This window comes from Hippocampus guttulatus, chromosome 19 (assembly GCF_054856545.1).
Source record: "Hippocampus guttulatus isolate MCC_2025c chromosome 19, RoL_Hgut_1.0, whole genome shotgun sequence".
NCBI lineage: Eukaryota > Metazoa > Chordata > Actinopteri > Syngnathiformes > Syngnathidae > Hippocampus > Hippocampus guttulatus.
Genome location: NC_141279.1, coordinates 10,085,570 through 10,102,938, shown reverse-complemented (window position 1 = coordinate 10,102,938; position 17,369 = coordinate 10,085,570). Strand labels below are relative to the sequence as shown.

The 17,369-nt window shown below is 40.5% G+C and overlaps 2 protein-coding genes and 1 non-coding gene across 4 annotated transcripts; 2 read left to right on the top strand and 1 right to left on the bottom strand.

Moving 5' to 3' along the window:
- The first annotated feature begins 1,051 nt into the window (after nt 1–1,051).
- On the top strand, nt 1,052–1,170 carry LOC147190242 (5S ribosomal RNA). Its single transcript, XR_015097559.1, has one exon. It is a non-coding gene; the product is annotated as a 5S ribosomal RNA (ribosomal RNA).
- Nucleotides 1,171–2,036: 866 nt separating this feature from the next.
- LOC147190241 (DNA-directed RNA polymerase III subunit RPC4) lies at nt 2,037–9,783 on the top strand. 2 transcript variants are annotated; one of them, XM_086138020.1, is made up of 9 exons: nt 2,037–3,021; nt 3,367–3,633; nt 4,483–4,529; nt 5,464–5,618; nt 5,688–5,809; nt 5,945–6,023; nt 6,113–6,372; nt 7,555–7,707; nt 7,830–9,783. In XM_086138020.1, the coding sequence occupies exons 2-9, from the start codon at nt 3,448–3,450 to the stop codon at nt 7,965–7,967; spliced, it is 1,140 nt and encodes a 379-aa protein (XP_085994146.1). In that variant the 5' UTR covers nt 2,037–3,021; nt 3,367–3,447; the 3' UTR covers nt 7,968–9,783. The 2 variants fall into 2 exon arrangements, with proteins under 2 accessions (XP_085994146.1, XP_085994147.1); XM_086138021.1 differs by lacking the exon at nt 2,037–3,021 and adding an exon at nt 4,748–4,887 and having other exon boundaries at nt 3,482–4,529.
- tfam (transcription factor A, mitochondrial) lies at nt 9,736–16,529 on the bottom strand. The gene is made up of 7 exons (XM_086138023.1): nt 16,287–16,529; nt 14,911–15,044; nt 14,675–14,745; nt 13,510–13,659; nt 11,882–11,977; nt 11,618–11,674; nt 9,736–11,508 (listed from the first exon to the last, which is right to left on the bottom strand). The coding sequence occupies exons 1-7, from the start codon at nt 16,370–16,372 to the stop codon at nt 11,239–11,241; spliced, it is 864 nt and encodes a 287-aa protein (XP_085994149.1). The 5' UTR covers nt 16,373–16,529; the 3' UTR covers nt 9,736–11,238.
- Nucleotides 16,530–17,369: the final 840 nt, after the last annotated feature.

Sequence of the window (17,369 nt, the reverse complement as noted above, 5' to 3'; positions counted from 1 at the left end):
GTCACTGTAGCCGACAAAGGAGTTAATTTCGAGGTCGTCCTCTGCTTACGGCAATACTACCCTGAGGAAGTATACCAGCAGTGGCGGTTCTAGATCAATTTCACTGAGGGGGCCTTTTGATAGAGGGGCACATTCAACCCAGGGCAAAAAAAGACAAAGATTTGAAATCTTATTTGACTTTTTATTTCCATCAAACTCTTAAAACTTTGCAGACATAACATTACAGAGACGATGAAAAACAGTATAATAATCACAGTAATACTGAATTAAGTGCTGATAAAAGATTCATATGTTGGAAAACCAATCAATAAGTGATTCAAGATTCAGTGCTATCGACCTCCGAGGCTCAATGCTAAATACACCAAGCTTGCTTAATCTATCATCATTCATAGTGGACCTGAGGTATGTTTTCACAAGATTTAATGTGGAAAAACTCCATTCTGCATTGGCGGGTCATCTTTACTTTTGTTGATGTCTGTGGAGAAAGACAAACTGAATAGATGTAAATGTAATTTCTGCATGGACACGGCATATACAACAACCTGCTACACTTACACTGCTTAGGCACTCAGACACAAACAATTGTCTAAAATGTGTTTGTGAATGCTATTTATTAATTGCATTCATTAATTTATTCTCTTCATGAAAGCTCAGCAGGGCCTGGTTAGTACTTGGATGGGAGACCCCCTGGGATTACCAGGTGCTGTAAGATTTTGCACCCACCTGCACACATTAACACTCTTTCACGTTATTTCGTGCTTTCATTTTTCATTATTTTCACCTCAGCCTTAACTGGGAGACCCACACCATTTAGCTGACTTTTAAAGTTTTTTGCACCTGCACTGGAAAAGTCAACTTTCCCAACAGACATCAAGTACAGTACTGCAGCTGCGTGCTCGCAGCGAAGCGGATGCGAGCCTGACAGGCTCAAAACGCCAAGAGTGCGCGGCCCTCGTCCGTGGAAAAGGGAGGAGGGAACAAATTGCGACAAATTCGCCCGACCTGGAGGTGCTTGTAAACTATAAAGAGGGAAATTTCGACTTCGTCCTTCGCTTACGGCCATACTACCCTGAGAACGCCCGATCTCGTCCGATCTCGGAAGCTAAGCAGGGTCGGGCCTGGTTAGTACTTGGATGGGAGACCGCCTGGGAATACCAGGTGCTGTAAGCTTTTGAACCCACCTCCAATTCACGACACCAATCAACGCCCCTTTCCTATTAATTATCGCTTTCATTTCTCATTCAACTTTCACTTCTGCTACGGTTTGAAATCGTTTCCGTAACATTGATCTGACTGAGCAACGTCTTGTTGTAATACTATTATTTTCCAGAAGAGGGAGCCCTCTGCACGGGGATCGATCATGATCGCACTTGGATGGGAAGCAGCCTGGGATTTCCGCCTGCTGGATGCTTTTGCACCTTCCTATACACATAAACGGTCTTTCACGTTATTTCGTGCTTTCATTTCTCATTATTTTCACCTCAGCCTTAACTGTGAGACCCACAACATTTAGGTGTTTGAATTTCTTCAACAATACACGTGAAGGGCGCTATTCATGCCTGTGATATCGAGTCCTTTTGACAGCCTGAGCGTTCCCTCCTGTGGTTACTTGATGTATTTTCTGTTGTTGACAAAACCAGAGGAGTATGGCAAGCTCAAATGGCTTGCCATAGTGGAGCCCAAAGTGTTCGGACACAACGCTGATCCGTTCCCGTTACCTTGTTGAACGACAATCTTCGTAAGTTGAGGGGTTCATTGTTTTTAATAGATGGCTCTAATTTACTGGCAAAAGGAGAGATGTAATCCTTTGAATGCAGTTTTATTAAAAGGGAAAAAAAAGGTCGTCCACACCGCAGCACGATCGAGAATACCTCGGCAAACAAAAATCACTTCTTGCTTTCCCTAACTTCAACAGCCAATCAGAATCTATCAACATAAAAACATGTCAGTTATTATACAACAGAATCCAATTTAACATGATGCTCAAACATAAAATTATAATTAATATAATACAATTATATTCTTATATATTATATTATTATTATATTATATTTATATAATATAACATAAGCTTACAATCTTATTTGTTTGTACCTTGAACAGGAATTGACCACAAGCACATGTGATGTTAACATAATAATGTTGACTATTTGTTTTTGGTGAAGATGATGTATTATGGAAAAATTGACCATACCATGTAACTTACTTTTAGCATGAGACAGTGTGTCGTGTGTTGGTCAGCTTGGCCTACGGCACATTTGATTTTTCTATTTTACGACCGCCTAAATAAGGTTAATGGTCAAGGTCATTGTTCAGGTAAACCAGGCCAAGAAGACATCCAAGTCTGTTTAAATGTGTTGATTTTAATTCACATAAAGCAGTAAGCATAAAGTTGAATTTTATTGATGAAAAATGACATGAAAATAGAGTTTCATAGGTTGATCTGAAATCAGTTTATGCAAATCAATTATGCACATTTCAAATGACTTTTTATTCTTAAAGGTGGCAAGAGATATGGACAAAAACATTGTTTTATATATCATGGTGGTCTAGTAACTGACACAAATGTTTGTATGATTTTAAAAGTGTTTGCCCACCTTTATTTTTTAAGCTTTCATTTGAAATTGGTTTACGTTCATAACGTGTTGCCGTAATGCAGAGTCCAGTGAAAAAACACTGAAGGCGTTCTGATTTCTTATTTTTATAGATGGTTTCTTGACTTCCTTTTTATTTATTTATTTATTTAACAGATTATGGACATCAATTCAATATTCTTATTGTACGGATAGCGTGAAATGACTTGGAACTGTTAATGTAATAGAACGTCGCCCTCTTGTGGCTGTAGCAGGGTATTGTTTTAAGAGGACGGAAACACGACGAGGATTTCGGCGTTTGAAAGCTAGCTACAACCGCGTGGTATGCCTTTTCAATATTGGACCTTTCCATGTCTCAACTGAAAGCGGCTACTTCTCTTGAGGCAGGACTAAGACGTATCACCGAAGCCTTCCGGACACGTACGGCGTAAGCAAAACCCCACAAACGACCGCGACCCACCAGAACAAGCCGTGTTCCATTGTGTTTTAAAATGGAAGTCAAGGAGCGGAAGTAGTAGCATTTGGGAGTTTGTTGGGGCAAACGACGCGTTGTTGTTGTCCGCACTTAGCTGAAAGCACTTTGTAAATGTAAATTTCGAAGTGAAATGTTTTAAGTTTGAAGACCGCTCTGGGTTTCAAAAAAACAAAAACAACACGAAAACCAAACCATTTGGTTGGTATTATTAGCAGCCGCTTTGTTTATTTCCAGAAATAAAACACTGGTTATCGTGCATGTACTTTCGAAATAAGAGCGTTTTGTTTGATTTTGTAGTTCAAATAAACGCCCGTTTCGAGGAAAGGAGATGCGCAACGCTGTCCTTGCACACACAAAGGGATCTAGTCATCTTGAATTATGGCAAAGAAGGATGCAGAAGAGGTACCCGGTTCTTCTGGCATTAACAGTGGCGCTAGTTTGAGTCTTACTGCCAGCAGAGGTTTGCACGGCCTCGGATGCTTCCCTTCCCCAGCCGCCGCTCGAAGACTGCAGTCCCTCCGAAATCGGGATTTGACACTAGGGGGTGCCCTGAAGAAAACAAAGGTACAGTATCTCGTCAAATACAACGTCATCTGCATAACTGTGGTTTAAAATGGTAAGACGCTTTAAAATATGCACGCAAGCTAAAAACAACGTCCCGATCCGCGAGTAATTTAAGCCTGTAGAGTGACGCTGCAAGAGGTAAAGCACTGCTTTTGTCTAAATTAAGCTCCCCCCATTCACTTCCACATATCGTAGTGCCAAAGCGATATGCAAAAATTCGTTCGTGACATATGTCATGTGTTTTTAAACAGTTACAATTCAGGGGTTTTAATGTGCGATATTGTAAAAATGTTCACTTCACCCTATTTTTTAAGACCCCCATTGAAATTAGCCTGTTTTTAGGGGGTAGTCCCGTCTCACTGACCCAGGACAGAACCACCGGGCTGCTATTGTCTACTTGTGCGGCCGCACTCAATTTGAAAAGTGATCAAATAGTCAACGCATCAATTCTATTTTCACTAATAGAGGCAGAACTTCATCACCACACACATTCAAATCCCGCTGGGCGCCAGGTGAGTTATGAAGGCTGATAATGCTATTCGCGAATGTGGAGACGCTATTAGATAATTCTAATGTGTGTATCCAGCAACACTATACTTAGAATAGTGTTTCAGCTTGTTCACATACATTTTTCCGGAAATACAGTAGCCCACTCACAAAAATGTTGTTGCGCAATTTCACACTTGATAGCTCTGTATGCACTCCAGAGATCTAGTTGTGTTAGAACTTCCAAGTCACAGTCGTCAGGTGCTCGAAAATCCTAGGCAAGATTTTATTTGAACAAATACTGTCATATCTGCCATATTTCATACAGTTGTTTCATGTAACATTTTTTTCTGTTCTCCTCAGAAAACCTTTGAGCCAAACATCAATGCTGTGAGGAAGAGCAAAGATGAGTAAGTTGGATTGTAGCAGAGTCCTATATATGGGTGGTCGAGTGGTTAGCGCATTGACGTCACAATGCAGAGGTTGTGGGTTCGATACCGGCTCCAGTCTGTTTGGAATTTGAAATTTCTCCCCGTTCCTGCGTGGGTTTTCTCCAGGTTCTTCGGTTTCCTCCCACATTCCAAAAACATGCATGGCAGGTTCATGGGACACTCTAAATTGTCCCTAGGTGTGAGCAGGAGTGCGGATGGTTATTCATCTCTGTGTGCCCTGCGATTGGCTGGCCACCTGTTCAGGGTGTCCCCTGCCCACTGCCCGAAGACAGCTAGGAAAGGCTCCAGCACCCCCCACGACCCTTGTGAGGATAAAGTGGGTCAGAAAATGGATGGATGGATGTTCTATAACACTGGTCAGAAGCAAATTTGAATCAAAGATGGCTTCATGTGCCGCTAAACATATTGTTGACGCCGATTAAAAAAAAAAAAAGAAAGAAAATAAAGTCTCTAATTTGTTCCGAGCACATCAGTTTCTTGAGAAATTTTTATTTTTTGTTTTTAAGTTTGGTCGATAAAAGCTTGGGCAATAACGGTTTTTACCATGCATTCTAATTGAAAGCTGTGATTTTTCAGAAACAAAATTCCACCTGTTTCTGAACCTAACCCAAAAATCAATATAATTAAATTGGACTAAATATATTACTATATTATCTGTATATATTAAATGAATTTATTGTAGATGTATTATGATCATTATTGTTATTATGATTATTATTATTATGAAAACCTGATGTGCAAGGGGAAAAAAAACGAGGAAGGATTTGGAATTGGCACCAAAAACTGATCTAGACATTTACTTGCATCTCCGAAAGACAAAAAAAAACAAAATCTAAAAAGTTGTTGACTAATATAAATCGCATTTACCCACCTCAAATACTTTTAATTCCAGATTAAAGGAAGAGGCTCAAGTGATGCCAAAAAGGGAGCGGAAACAGCGGGATAATAGAAGAGGAGAAAACAGAGGCAGGAGGAAAGAGAAGCCGCAGACTATCCAGTGTCACTCCATCTTTGAACAGGGCCCTGCCGACACGCCGCGGAAAACAGGTTCATGTCGATGATATTTTGTGCAACGTTGCGTCTTCGCTTACACCTCAGACATTTTCAATCTCGCAGGCTCGGTTGCTGCTGCGGGAGTTTGTGGTGCCACCGCAATTCCTAATTGTAAAACTGTAAAAAAAGAGCCGCAGGACTTCGATGATGAAGATGAGCTACTCAGAAAACTGCAGAGAGATGATGTGAGTGACCATTTTCATTCTGCATCATGGAAGTCTTTGTTAATCTAACAAAAGAGAAAATCAATTTCTCTACCTCACTTATCAACATTGTTTATTTATTTAAAAAAAATCATTGTCTGTCTGTACATCCGGCAGTTCATAAGTGACCCGAGTTTGAGGAATGACGCCAAGCTGAAACCTATCCAGTTACCTTTGTGTCAGACAAGCACAACCTGTAAGAAAACCAACTGCTATGCAAACACCTTACAGTGGCATGCCCATGACCTCATTTTCCTCTGCTCTTGGCTCGCGTTGTTTTTAAAGCAAGCCAAGAGAAGCCTCTTCTTCTCGCATCGCCATCCAGTGGACCTCAGCTTAAAACAGGCCATAACAGAGACCAGCCATCTTTAGTGGAGATCCTGCAGTGTCTCTGCCTGTCCGGCAAGGAGGAACTCTTCTTCATACAGTTACCCGACTGTATGCCTGTAAGAGAACAAAAAGCAGACCCCAGTCCTGGACCGAGATTTGAGAAAGTTACCAAGGACAAGAAGCCTCTGCATGGGAAAGCACAAGTTGCGCCAACAGTGGGTATTTCACAAATTATTTGTGACACATGTAAGGTTCATGCACAAAAAAAAAAAAAGACCAAATTGACACACCCACCCGCAAAAGTGGCTCACTGACCCATTTTGGGTGGGTGTTTTTCTTGAAATTGGCTATTCACGTTGCCAAACTTTTAGAAAAGACAGACTGGGACTGGGTGACGGGATATCTTTTCCTTCCGCTTTGTGTCACTTCAGAATTATGTTTCGCCGAAAGCACACATGAGCCTCCCTGAGCGTAGCCCATAAATGATATTTTTTTTAAAAAACATGTAAATGAAACACCTAAGGCAATGGCATGGCAAAAAACCGTGTTGGGCTGCACTGCATCATTAAATTTAGATGTCAAGTAGGGGCCACAACATATCATCCTGAAGGCCACAAATCACCCCCCCCCCCCCCCAGTACATGATTTTGAGACCATTCCACTGTCAAAAGTGCAAGAAACTGGCAGGATTTTACAACGACAAGCAGTCAATAGCCTGATACCTTGCATTTGAAATACTTTATAATTCAGGCCAGTCCTCGTCTTAATTCCTCACTAACAGCAAAAATCGGCATATAATTCAAGTCCACTGAAATGTATCTGTGGGGGTTGTTGTTGTTTAACGCATTATATATATACACTATATATATATATATTTTTATTATTAATCATCCAATTAATCAGTAATCTGTATTTTTTTCCTGCCAAAAAATCGGCATATAATTGACATCTACTGAAATGCATTTGTGGGGGTGTGGGGGGTTGTTTTACACATATATTTTTTAATTAATCGGTAATCAATTTTTTTTCTGCCAAATAATCGACATATAATTGACGTCTATGACGAAATGCATTTGTGGGGGGCGTTGTTGTTTTATGCATTATATATATAATTTTTTTTCAATTAATCGTCTGATTAATCGGTTACCATGTGAAAATTGGCATATGATTGATGTCCACTGAAATGCATTTGTGGGAGGTGTTGTTGTTTTATGCATTATATATTTTTTTAATTGTCCGATTAATCGGTGACCTGTTGTTTTGTTTTGTTTTTTGCCAAAAATTGGCCTTGGCCTAAAAAAAAAAAAAATCTCTTTCAGTCAGGTCCTAGTATACAGCATATAATATTTTGTACTCCTCATCCATGAATTGCTGTGTCAGTCCTTGCTTCTTTCCAGGAGTCGCCTTCAGTGAACTGCTCACCTGTTCTGTCCGAATTCCCAGAGGGATTTCTGGGCAAGCTCCGAATACGAAAATCTGGAAAGGTGGAGATGAAGCTGGGTGATATTGTCATGGACATCACTGATGGAACTGCTTTGTCATTCCTCCAGGTAAATAAAAAGGGGTATTAAGGTGATCATGTTCGGTTTTCAATGACACTGTCGGAGAGGTACAAAATAATAGACATGATGGACTTCAAAAAATGAAATAATTTGTGGTTTGCTGTTTTCAGCAACTGGTGTCCGTGAATCTGGCCGACGGTAAGACCGGCGACATGATGGTGTTAGGGAACATCCAACATAAACTGGTCTTATCTCCAAATTTCCAAACATTATTGGAGGAATCAACCCAACAGCAACAAGGATCCTGATCACCTCATCAGCAGATGAGATCACAGACTGCATGACCGAAGTGTATTTTTGTAGTTTTGGATTCATCTTTTTGGCAGCCTACAGTGCTTACCTTCAATAATCAATGTTCCAACGTTAAAAAAATGTGAAAAATGTATTATATGTTGAAAAATGTATAAAGATGTTGAATCGGTCTCAAGTGTTTAAAACTGTTCACTTTTGTATCAAGCGTATTTATTAGAATCTTAATAGTACCGTATTTTCTCTTTCATCTATAACTGCTTCAGACAACAAAGTGCATGCAGAAAAGTGGTGAAGATTGCACGACTGTCTGTGTCCTATGTGTTGTGTTGTGTTATTTTTGTTATTTTGACTTCAAAATGGCACCGCGAGAGTGGCTGCCTTTCCAGCAGCTCCTATATTTTGTTGTTCTACTTCTTCCTTTCATAACTTTGCTGCTGTGAATTGGGAATTTCTCCATTGGGAGACTAATAAAGGTTTTTTCTTTCTTTTCTTATTTTCCGCACTATAAGGCGCACCTAAACGCATTCAATTTTCCCAAAAGCCGACAGTGTGCCCTATAAGCCGATGTGCCTTATACATGGTGTCACAGTCTCTTTATATTCTGCATTGAGTTTTGTATCAAACATATTTATTAGAATATGTATAGTACCGTATTTTCCGCACTATAAGGCGCACCTAAAAGCATTCAATTTTCCCAAAAGCCGACAGTGCGCCCTATAATCCGATGCACCTTATATAAGGTGTCAGTCTCTTTATATTCTGCATTGAGTTGCCCCTGTTAGTGTTCCTCTGCCATCTCATGGTGATTATTAGCAGGAACCAATTGTAACCGAAAAGGGTTCTGCCCGAAGCGCAACCACAGCCACTATTGTTGCTTCTATTCTGTGCGCCTGATAATGCGGTACGCCCTATATAATGAAAACAGTTTCGAAATAGGCCATTCATTGAAGCTGCGCCTTATAATTCGAAATAAATTCGCTTTATCGTGCAGAAAATACGGTAATTGTTTGAAATGAGAATATAAAGTTGTCTAGCTGTGAGCTGTTTTTCCACTCCACTGGTTTTTATTGATATGAAGTTTTGACCATGGTATCGTTTTTCAGGATTGGTATTGAAGTCAAAATGCCAATGCTTTTTTTTTTTTTTTTTTGCTCATTCAAATGTTCAACCGTTAATGTGTTTATGTGGAGTCACATGCGACGGTTTTAAAATATTGACTCCAAACATTCTTAAACTGTTGGGGGGGGGGGGGGGTGTTCTGTGCTGCAGAGGATTCATTTAAAGATGCTTGCTGTACATAATTTCTCACTGTCCAGTACTCCTTTTTAGTGCATATTCCGCAGTGGTTTCTGTCTTGATATTACATTTTTCAGATGTCGTCTTTTGTATTTCACTACCTTTGCTTTGATCAGGTTTTGTACAGATGGTAGTTTTGATTTGTGATAAAAACATTGTAATGGTGGTACAGAACTCTTCCCAGAAACGTAAAATGTTTTTTTTTTTGGTCTGGAACAACAAGCTGAAAAAACTGGAGTGACCGCCAGGGCAAGAACAACCAGTTGCAACAATACTGCTACATCAAACATGGATTTGTAAAATATTCTATGATTGTCTTTTGATGGGCACTTTGTAAATACTGTTTATAATTTTCATTCCAGATTTTTTTTTCAGTGCTACTTTAACGGTTCTTATCCTGATTTGAATTGTTCTCAATTTTTTTTTTCCTCATGCGTTGTGTCAGGGCAATGACATTACAACATCAAGTGTATGTAAATGTTTATTCAATACACAATACAAAAGGTCAAATTCTAAGAGTATGTTCTTAATGGCGGTGACTTAACGTTATTGAAGACTCAAACCCCCCCCACCCAAAAAACTAGAAAACCCTAAAAGACAAATTTCATGAAATGTTGAACATCACTTTTCATCTTTTGGATAAAAGAGAATTAAGGAAAATATAAGCAACAAGCATGTTTTTGTTTTTTTATGGGGGGTGTTGTGTTCCCGCGTGATCAACGGTATGGATGGATGGATGGATGTTAAGAGAGACATTTGATCATTTCTGTCACATCTGCACGAGCTTATGTCACATAAAAACGAGTTCAGAGCAATGATACCGACTTCAGTCAAGTTGCAATTCTTGCACACACTCCCAGTCTACCGAGTCTGGAAAATACCGTCAAGTAAGACCGAACTAGCTGCACCGCATGCCGTATACATCAAAAATAGGAAAATATTCCAAAACCTCCAATCTAACAAAATGACTGTCAGCACTTACAAAACTAAATGCAACTTTCAAATCAATTTTGATCCAATCCCATACATTATTCTTTTTAATATGTATACATTAGTTTTATTTCAAGACTCCATCCGCTTTATCCTCACATGGGTCGCGGGGCGTGCTGGAGCCTATCTTAGCTGTCTTCGGGCAGTAGGCGGGGGACACCCTGAACCGGTTGCCAGCCAATCGCAGGGCACACAGATGAACTACCATCCGCGCTCACACTCACACCTCGGGACAATTTAGTGTTCAATCAGCCTGCCATGCATGTTTTCAGAATGTGGGAGGAAACCGGAGTACCCAGAGAAAACCCACGCAGGTACGGGGAAAACATGCAAACTCCACAAAGGGAGGCCGGAGCTGGAATCAAACCTCTGCACTGTGAGGTCGACGCGCTAACTACTGGACCACCGGGCCGCCCTTATTTCAAGATTCTTTTCTGTAAATTGCTAATTTTCCAAAAACCATCAATCAATATACATTGTTAAATGAATACCTTTGAGCGTGATATTTGTAAAGTCAGAGCGTTTTGTACAACAAGATCATGTTAAATGCTGAATGATGTTTTGGCCATTGAGAGATTATGGCAGCTGCTCTCGATTTAGATTTTGAACCGTTGAATGCACCCTGTAACCTGATAACATAACTGTCCACTGCTGTGCCCGAGAGGGTTCATGTTCCGTGGTGTCCTTCAGGCCAATGTTGGACCATAACAACTAAAGAGACGACCTCGAGCTTTAATTCACTTGATCACTTCAATTACATATCCAAACCTCACAAATTAGTCAACCGACCAAATTAAGTCAAGCCTGTACGGCAAGAGGGTGGATGTTGATAGCCTTTAATTTGTGGAGAACCTGATAACATTTGTGCCAGTCTAAACGAGAGGAGAAAGCAACAGAACACAGATTTGTATCCTCAGAACATCTGTCTAATAGTAGTCTGTAAAACGCGAGACCCCCCCCCCCCACCTCCCAAAAAAAAGATTAAGTCTTTTTTGTCTTTTTGACAACTTTTGTCACGATGCTTTTTGTCTTCTTGACAGTTCTTGACTTGGCTTTGGCGGCGGCGAGCTTCTTTGCTGCCTCTCTCTTTTTCTTCTTGGCCTTTTCGGCTTCGGCGGCCTTTCTTCTCTGGCTCACAAGAGTCTTGTCTCTGAGCAGGTCGCCTCGTCCAATTTCCATCATGTGGTCTTCCCATGACGTGATCTCATTCTTGTAGCGGATTTTATCATCCTCAGCCAGCTGCGTATAAACCTGGAATGGTGAACCAAGTGATATTTAGAAACTGGGCAGTTTGCAAAAATAAAAATAAAAAAAGGATCGTGAGGGCAAAAAAAGCGTATGTCAAGTTATTCAGGCCTACCTGTTTCTGATTGCTGAAAAGTTTCTTCCAATCGCTCAGCAAAGTCTTCATCTTTGCCTAGAACGCAACACATGACATACTTTTTATCTAATATAAATTCATCATGATGTGTCAGGAGGTAAAAAAATAAATAAATGTTGGCCATGGGGGTTTGAGAGGCCTATCGTGAAAAACCTGTTGCCAAGTACAATAGAAGTATCATTGTGGAGAATTAAAAGTAAGCAAACACACATAGATCAAATCGGTTGCACCGTTGATACTAACCTGTGTGTTTTCTCCTTTGGCTTCCACAAAGTGTTCGGACATAAAGATGTTGAATGCCGTGCGAGGACGTTTTGGCTTCCCCATGACGGTTGCTTCCTAGATTACATGAAAAACATTCAAAGTTCAAATCGCCAACCAGCTGTGGGACGATATCATATGTCACACAATAAAAAAATAAAATGGAAACTTGACGTGAATTTCTGACAGCAAGTTGCGAGTTCCCACAAAGCACAGAAATTCCAAATCACTTTGCTACGCTATGTTCGCTCTCCGCGGCATGATGCTCAATTTAGATTTGTTTTTCTTTTATACGACTTATAACGTGAATGCAACGCGCCCGTGATGCGAGGTGCATGCGCGCAAAGCACGACGGTTGAATGAGGTGGACAAAAGAAACAAACAAAAATAAATAAATACAATAACTACATTACATGGCACAGTGTTGATGGATGTCAATATGTATGTAGGGGCTCATCTTATCATCTCATATCGCCAAGATAAATATTTTGGGGAAATGAGACGGCACTCCTCAATATCATTTCATCTCAACCCAACTGTATTTAAAACAACCACCGCTGTATACAAAGTGCTGTACATGGAGCAAATATCATATATATGCAGTAATCCCTCGCGATAACGCGGTTCACCTTCCACGGATTCGCTGTTTCACGGATTTTTTTTAGTGCGGTTGTTTTAATGCTTTCTTTTAAACAGTGAATTGTGTTCTGCATCCTGATTGGCTAAGGGACTGACCGACATGAACAGTCTCCACACCTCGTCTCTGTACCTTTGCAAATTTTTGGTCTTTGGTTTCATTGTATCAGTGGCGGATGCTGGTCTGTCAACGAGGGGAAGCTCAATTTCGGCCTACATGATAAAATGTGTCCGTTTATTTATACGTGAATTCTACTCTCCGTTCCTTTTCAAAAAAAAAAAATGAAAAGGATGCCTTCACCATAAGATCGGTTTAGTTCTTGGTACCTCTAGTAGTATTTGGTCCGCAGACCTGAGGCAGGTGCGTCGGGGCGGAGGAGCTCAGACAGGTAAGGTGGAGCGAGGCCATTTAAAGATTTCAAAACAAATAATAGGATCTTAAAAAGAACTCTAAAATGTATCGGGAGCCAGTGAAGGGATGCCAGAGTAGGAGTAATGTGCACCCTCTGCCGCATACCAATCAAGAGGCGAGCAGCAGCATTCTGGACCAACTGGAGACGCCTAATGGAGGATTTGCTGACTCCAAAGTAAAGAGCATGGAGACGTCTACTAAAGATGACGTCATGGCATTGCCGGATGTCATAAACGAACCGCCTGCGTGGTTGAATGACAACTTTCACCACGTGTCAACTTGATGACAACTGTCAGTCGTCTCCCTGCCGTGCACTCTCCCTCGGCTGCGCTTTTGATGATGTGTAAGGTCGCGTGATGAGCGTTGATACTGCAGACGCATCGCTTACATATCTGATTTACATCCACATACGAAAGATCGCATTTGGATCGCAATAAATAATGGAATTGTACCGTTCACACCGCATGAAAAACAAAATTGCATTTGTCGCATATGGGCAAAAATCAATCAATCATTAAATACATTGAAATTGCGCGGCAATGTCAAGCTAGCCCTTCCTTACCCTCTTCTTGCGGAAGGCCTTCCTTTTGGCCTTCCTCTGCCTCTTCTCGAGCACTTGCTGCTCGAGCTCTGCGGGGGTCAGCTGGGCAAGGTAGTGCTGCAGATTGATCTTAAACTGCTCCTTCTCCCGCAGGAATGCGTCTTCAAACGGCTTCGAGGGAGAGACCAACCAGGTGATTTAGCACTACGTTAGCTCATTTCAGCATTTACACGGTATTAGGACGGAACGATTTTGAAAAACACGCATTTGATTTCCCCTCAATATTGTGATAGTGATTCATCCCCCCGCCCCCAAAAAATCCCTTTTCCCCATATATATTTTTTTAAACAAACACAAGCAATAAATTAATCAGTATTACAATAAACAATATCAGATATTATACGTAACTGTTTTGGTCTTAAGATTTAGTCTTTAGCTAAAATAAATGCAAATGAACCCTGAGTTTTTAACAAGAGACAGTCAGAGTTCTTCACTTACTAAACACTTTGACTTACATTCTTTTAAGCGTTCATGACAACGTCACAAAACTCCACCAAACCCGTATGGTGTCAACATCAATCACTTTTCAGTCACATTTCAGATTACAACAAATCTGGCTGGATCGCTTCCATTTTTCATGTTTCGCGAAAGAATCATATGAAAGCATGTTGACTGAACTTCTTAAGCACTAAACGTATTTACACACGATATAAATATAATACGCATAGATAAAAAAAATAAAGCTTGCTTGATTAGAATGAAGCATTTTTAATTTTTATTTTTAATAGCCTTTGCGATGTGAACATTTCTTTTTACGACACTGCACATACGGTGGCACCTTTAAAGTTGAAAAGAATCCCTGAGGTCGTACACAATGGAATTTGACAGTATGTGTAAGTATTATACTGTTTTTACGAATGCGCGAATTTCCTTTTCAACATGGGCGACGCTTTCGTTTGATTGGGAATTTAAAAATGTGACTCATGCTGTGCCTGTACAGATTTAACCCTTTCTTGTACCCTGTAACGTGATAACATGATAAGCTGTCCACTGTAGTAACCGCTGCGCCTGAATGGGTTCATCATGACGCAACTTTGATGACGGATGATCATTACCAAATTGAACCAAGTCAGTCTCCTTGAATGGATTATTTTCCGGTTCTGATGAAGCGATGAAGGTGAAATACCTGTTTCTGCTCCGGTCTCATCAGTTTCCACTCCTGAGCTAGCTTCCTGATGGCCTCTACATGTTTGAGTTCTGAAGGAAACAACAAGATTACATCGAACAGTTCTATCAGCGTCAGTTTGAAATTGCATAATCTTGGGGGAAAAACCCCCAGCTGCAGCAGCGCAGAAGAGCGTCACACTGCGTAGCTCCTTATTGCAGACTGAAAGAACGTGAGGTGCATGTGTTGAACCCTACCTGGGTTCTGACTCACAACGACCGGCTTCTGCTGCAAAATGTATCTCATGTATCCATTGAGAGGCCTCTTTGGGGGGCCGCTGGCTTCGGTGGACAGGCATTTAACCGGGTTCCTGTATGCAGCATGGGTGACTCTGGTACACCAAAGACACAAATATTAGCGTACAGGGCACAATTAGTCTGGGACAGGAAGTGTAAGTGCGCAGTCGCCACACCGCACGGCTATTCTGTAAACAATAACAGTGCAGGTGAGCCACTGGCCTATGGACATCATGGCGAGCGATTTGACAAAATTAGCAACTTCTAGCATTTAAACAGCACTCTCATGTAAGGAATGCCAGTGACATTTTTTTATCTTAATAATTCAGACTGCTACTGTGATTGATGTTGCAGGTTCTTAAAAAGAAGAGCACAGAGCCAAGACTTAAGTAAAATATTGTGACAGTACTTTGTGTGATTGTGATATTTCATTTTCCAAGATCAATACAGTTGTCATGTTCATGCTCAGTTTCTTAATATGGTCCTCTGAAAGGCACTTTGAACATATAAGTACATGCTAAGGCAAAAAATTATCATACGCAAACAGTATCGACTATTTTTTTATTGTCAATTTTTTAAAAATGGGTCACGATTTATCGACAGTAAGAAAACCCACTTCCCACCGAAGGTTCCAACAATGAGAAGTGGAGAACAATAATTCGATAATTATCGTATCATAACTTTCGTGATTTTGTATCATGACGTTTCGATAGTTTTACGTCACGGTTCGTTACACCCCTAATGTAAAAATACACAGTGCTTATTTCTGTTTCAATATATCAATTTAAAAAACAATTGATCAAATAATGTAATTTTCCACACATCACTCGGGGACATTTTGTTAATACGGCAACAGAAACGAAATGCAGATTCACGATTCAAGATGAACAACTCGTGGTTGAGAGTGTAGACTCTGGTGCAGAAGTGCCCTGCATCACACCGGGAGCTGTGTCAAGTATATTAATCATTTTATTTTGCTATATTGGACCAATCTACAACATTAAACAGTAAAATGTAATGTACATCTAGTCAAAGACAAATTACCCTCTCAACGAATGCACAAAGACTGATGCGGTTCTCGGATGGCCCACAAACACCCTAACTTGGCAGGAACTGACTTAACTACAGCCAAATAGTGCACTCACCATGCAAAATACAGTTTAAATTCGATTTTATTATTGTTGTGGAGATTCTTGGGGGTGGGGGGGCTAGCATGCTGCACATCAATAGCCTACAACCAATGATTGGGCTAATGTTAGCTTTGTCGCCAATCCTAAAAGTACTACTTCTACTAGAAGCTATTAAAGTACAAATTTAGTTGCAGCAAAATTAGCTACCTTGCCAGAGTGCTTGTGCAAGTGAAGACATTGAAGGACCTCGCCAGAAGACCGACACTTGCTGTCACTAAGCCGAAAGGAGCCATGCCGGCGTTGTTGGCACCTAAAATGACGTCAGCAGGAGCAAACAAAAACAATCGTATGACTTAAAAAATCCACGGCGATATTATAAGAATGCATACAGTAGCTCTCAATCATGCACACATGCAGCAACCCAAATTGCAGCAAAAGGCGCCTTCAATCGTCCCGGGTGGATTGTGGGTATGAATAAAAATATCTTCTTCCTTCACTACCGCCACCAACTGTTCCGGAGGGTAAAACACAAATCAGTGGACGCCATTATTCTCGGATAATAGGTCACGGTATAGAGCGAATTTTTTTTAACCAAAAACGTCTTGGGGAAAAAACGCTGATGAACCACGGAAGAAGATTAGGGCCAATGAAGAAAGAAAAAATAAGGTTGGCAAGATTCTCACTTTAGTCTCAGAATTCTGACTTTACATGTATCTTATTTTTTCTTTCTTCATTGGCCCTCATCGTTTTCCACGATAAAACGGAAAAAAGCAAAAAAATAAATAAAAATAAATAAAACAAAAAAGAAAAAAAAGTCTTTTAAGATGCAGAATTCTGTTCAAAGGATGACCGCACGAGGGCGACATTACTAACAATAACCACTAAGCGAGTCACATAAACTAGCTCAGGCTAAATAGTACCATAATTAGGCATCAAATACAGTAGTTAAAAAAACCCCCACCGAGGATAATGATAGAGCTAATAGGGAAGACTTGATCATCTTGATTCTATTTCGCTTTCTTGGCCGATATCTCATCTCAAATTAGGTATTTTTAAAATAGAAAATGCCCTGCGATTGGCTGGCAACCGATTCAGGGTGTCCCCCGCCTACTGCCCGGAGACGGCTGGGATAGGCTCCAGCACCCCCCGCGACCCGAGTGAGGATCAAGCGGTTCGGAAGATGAATGAATGAATGAATGAATAAAATATAAAATGTGAAAGAAACGCTAATTATTATTTACTGAGCGCTACTACACAATGTCTAGTATGAATGGTGATACAACGTTTTGC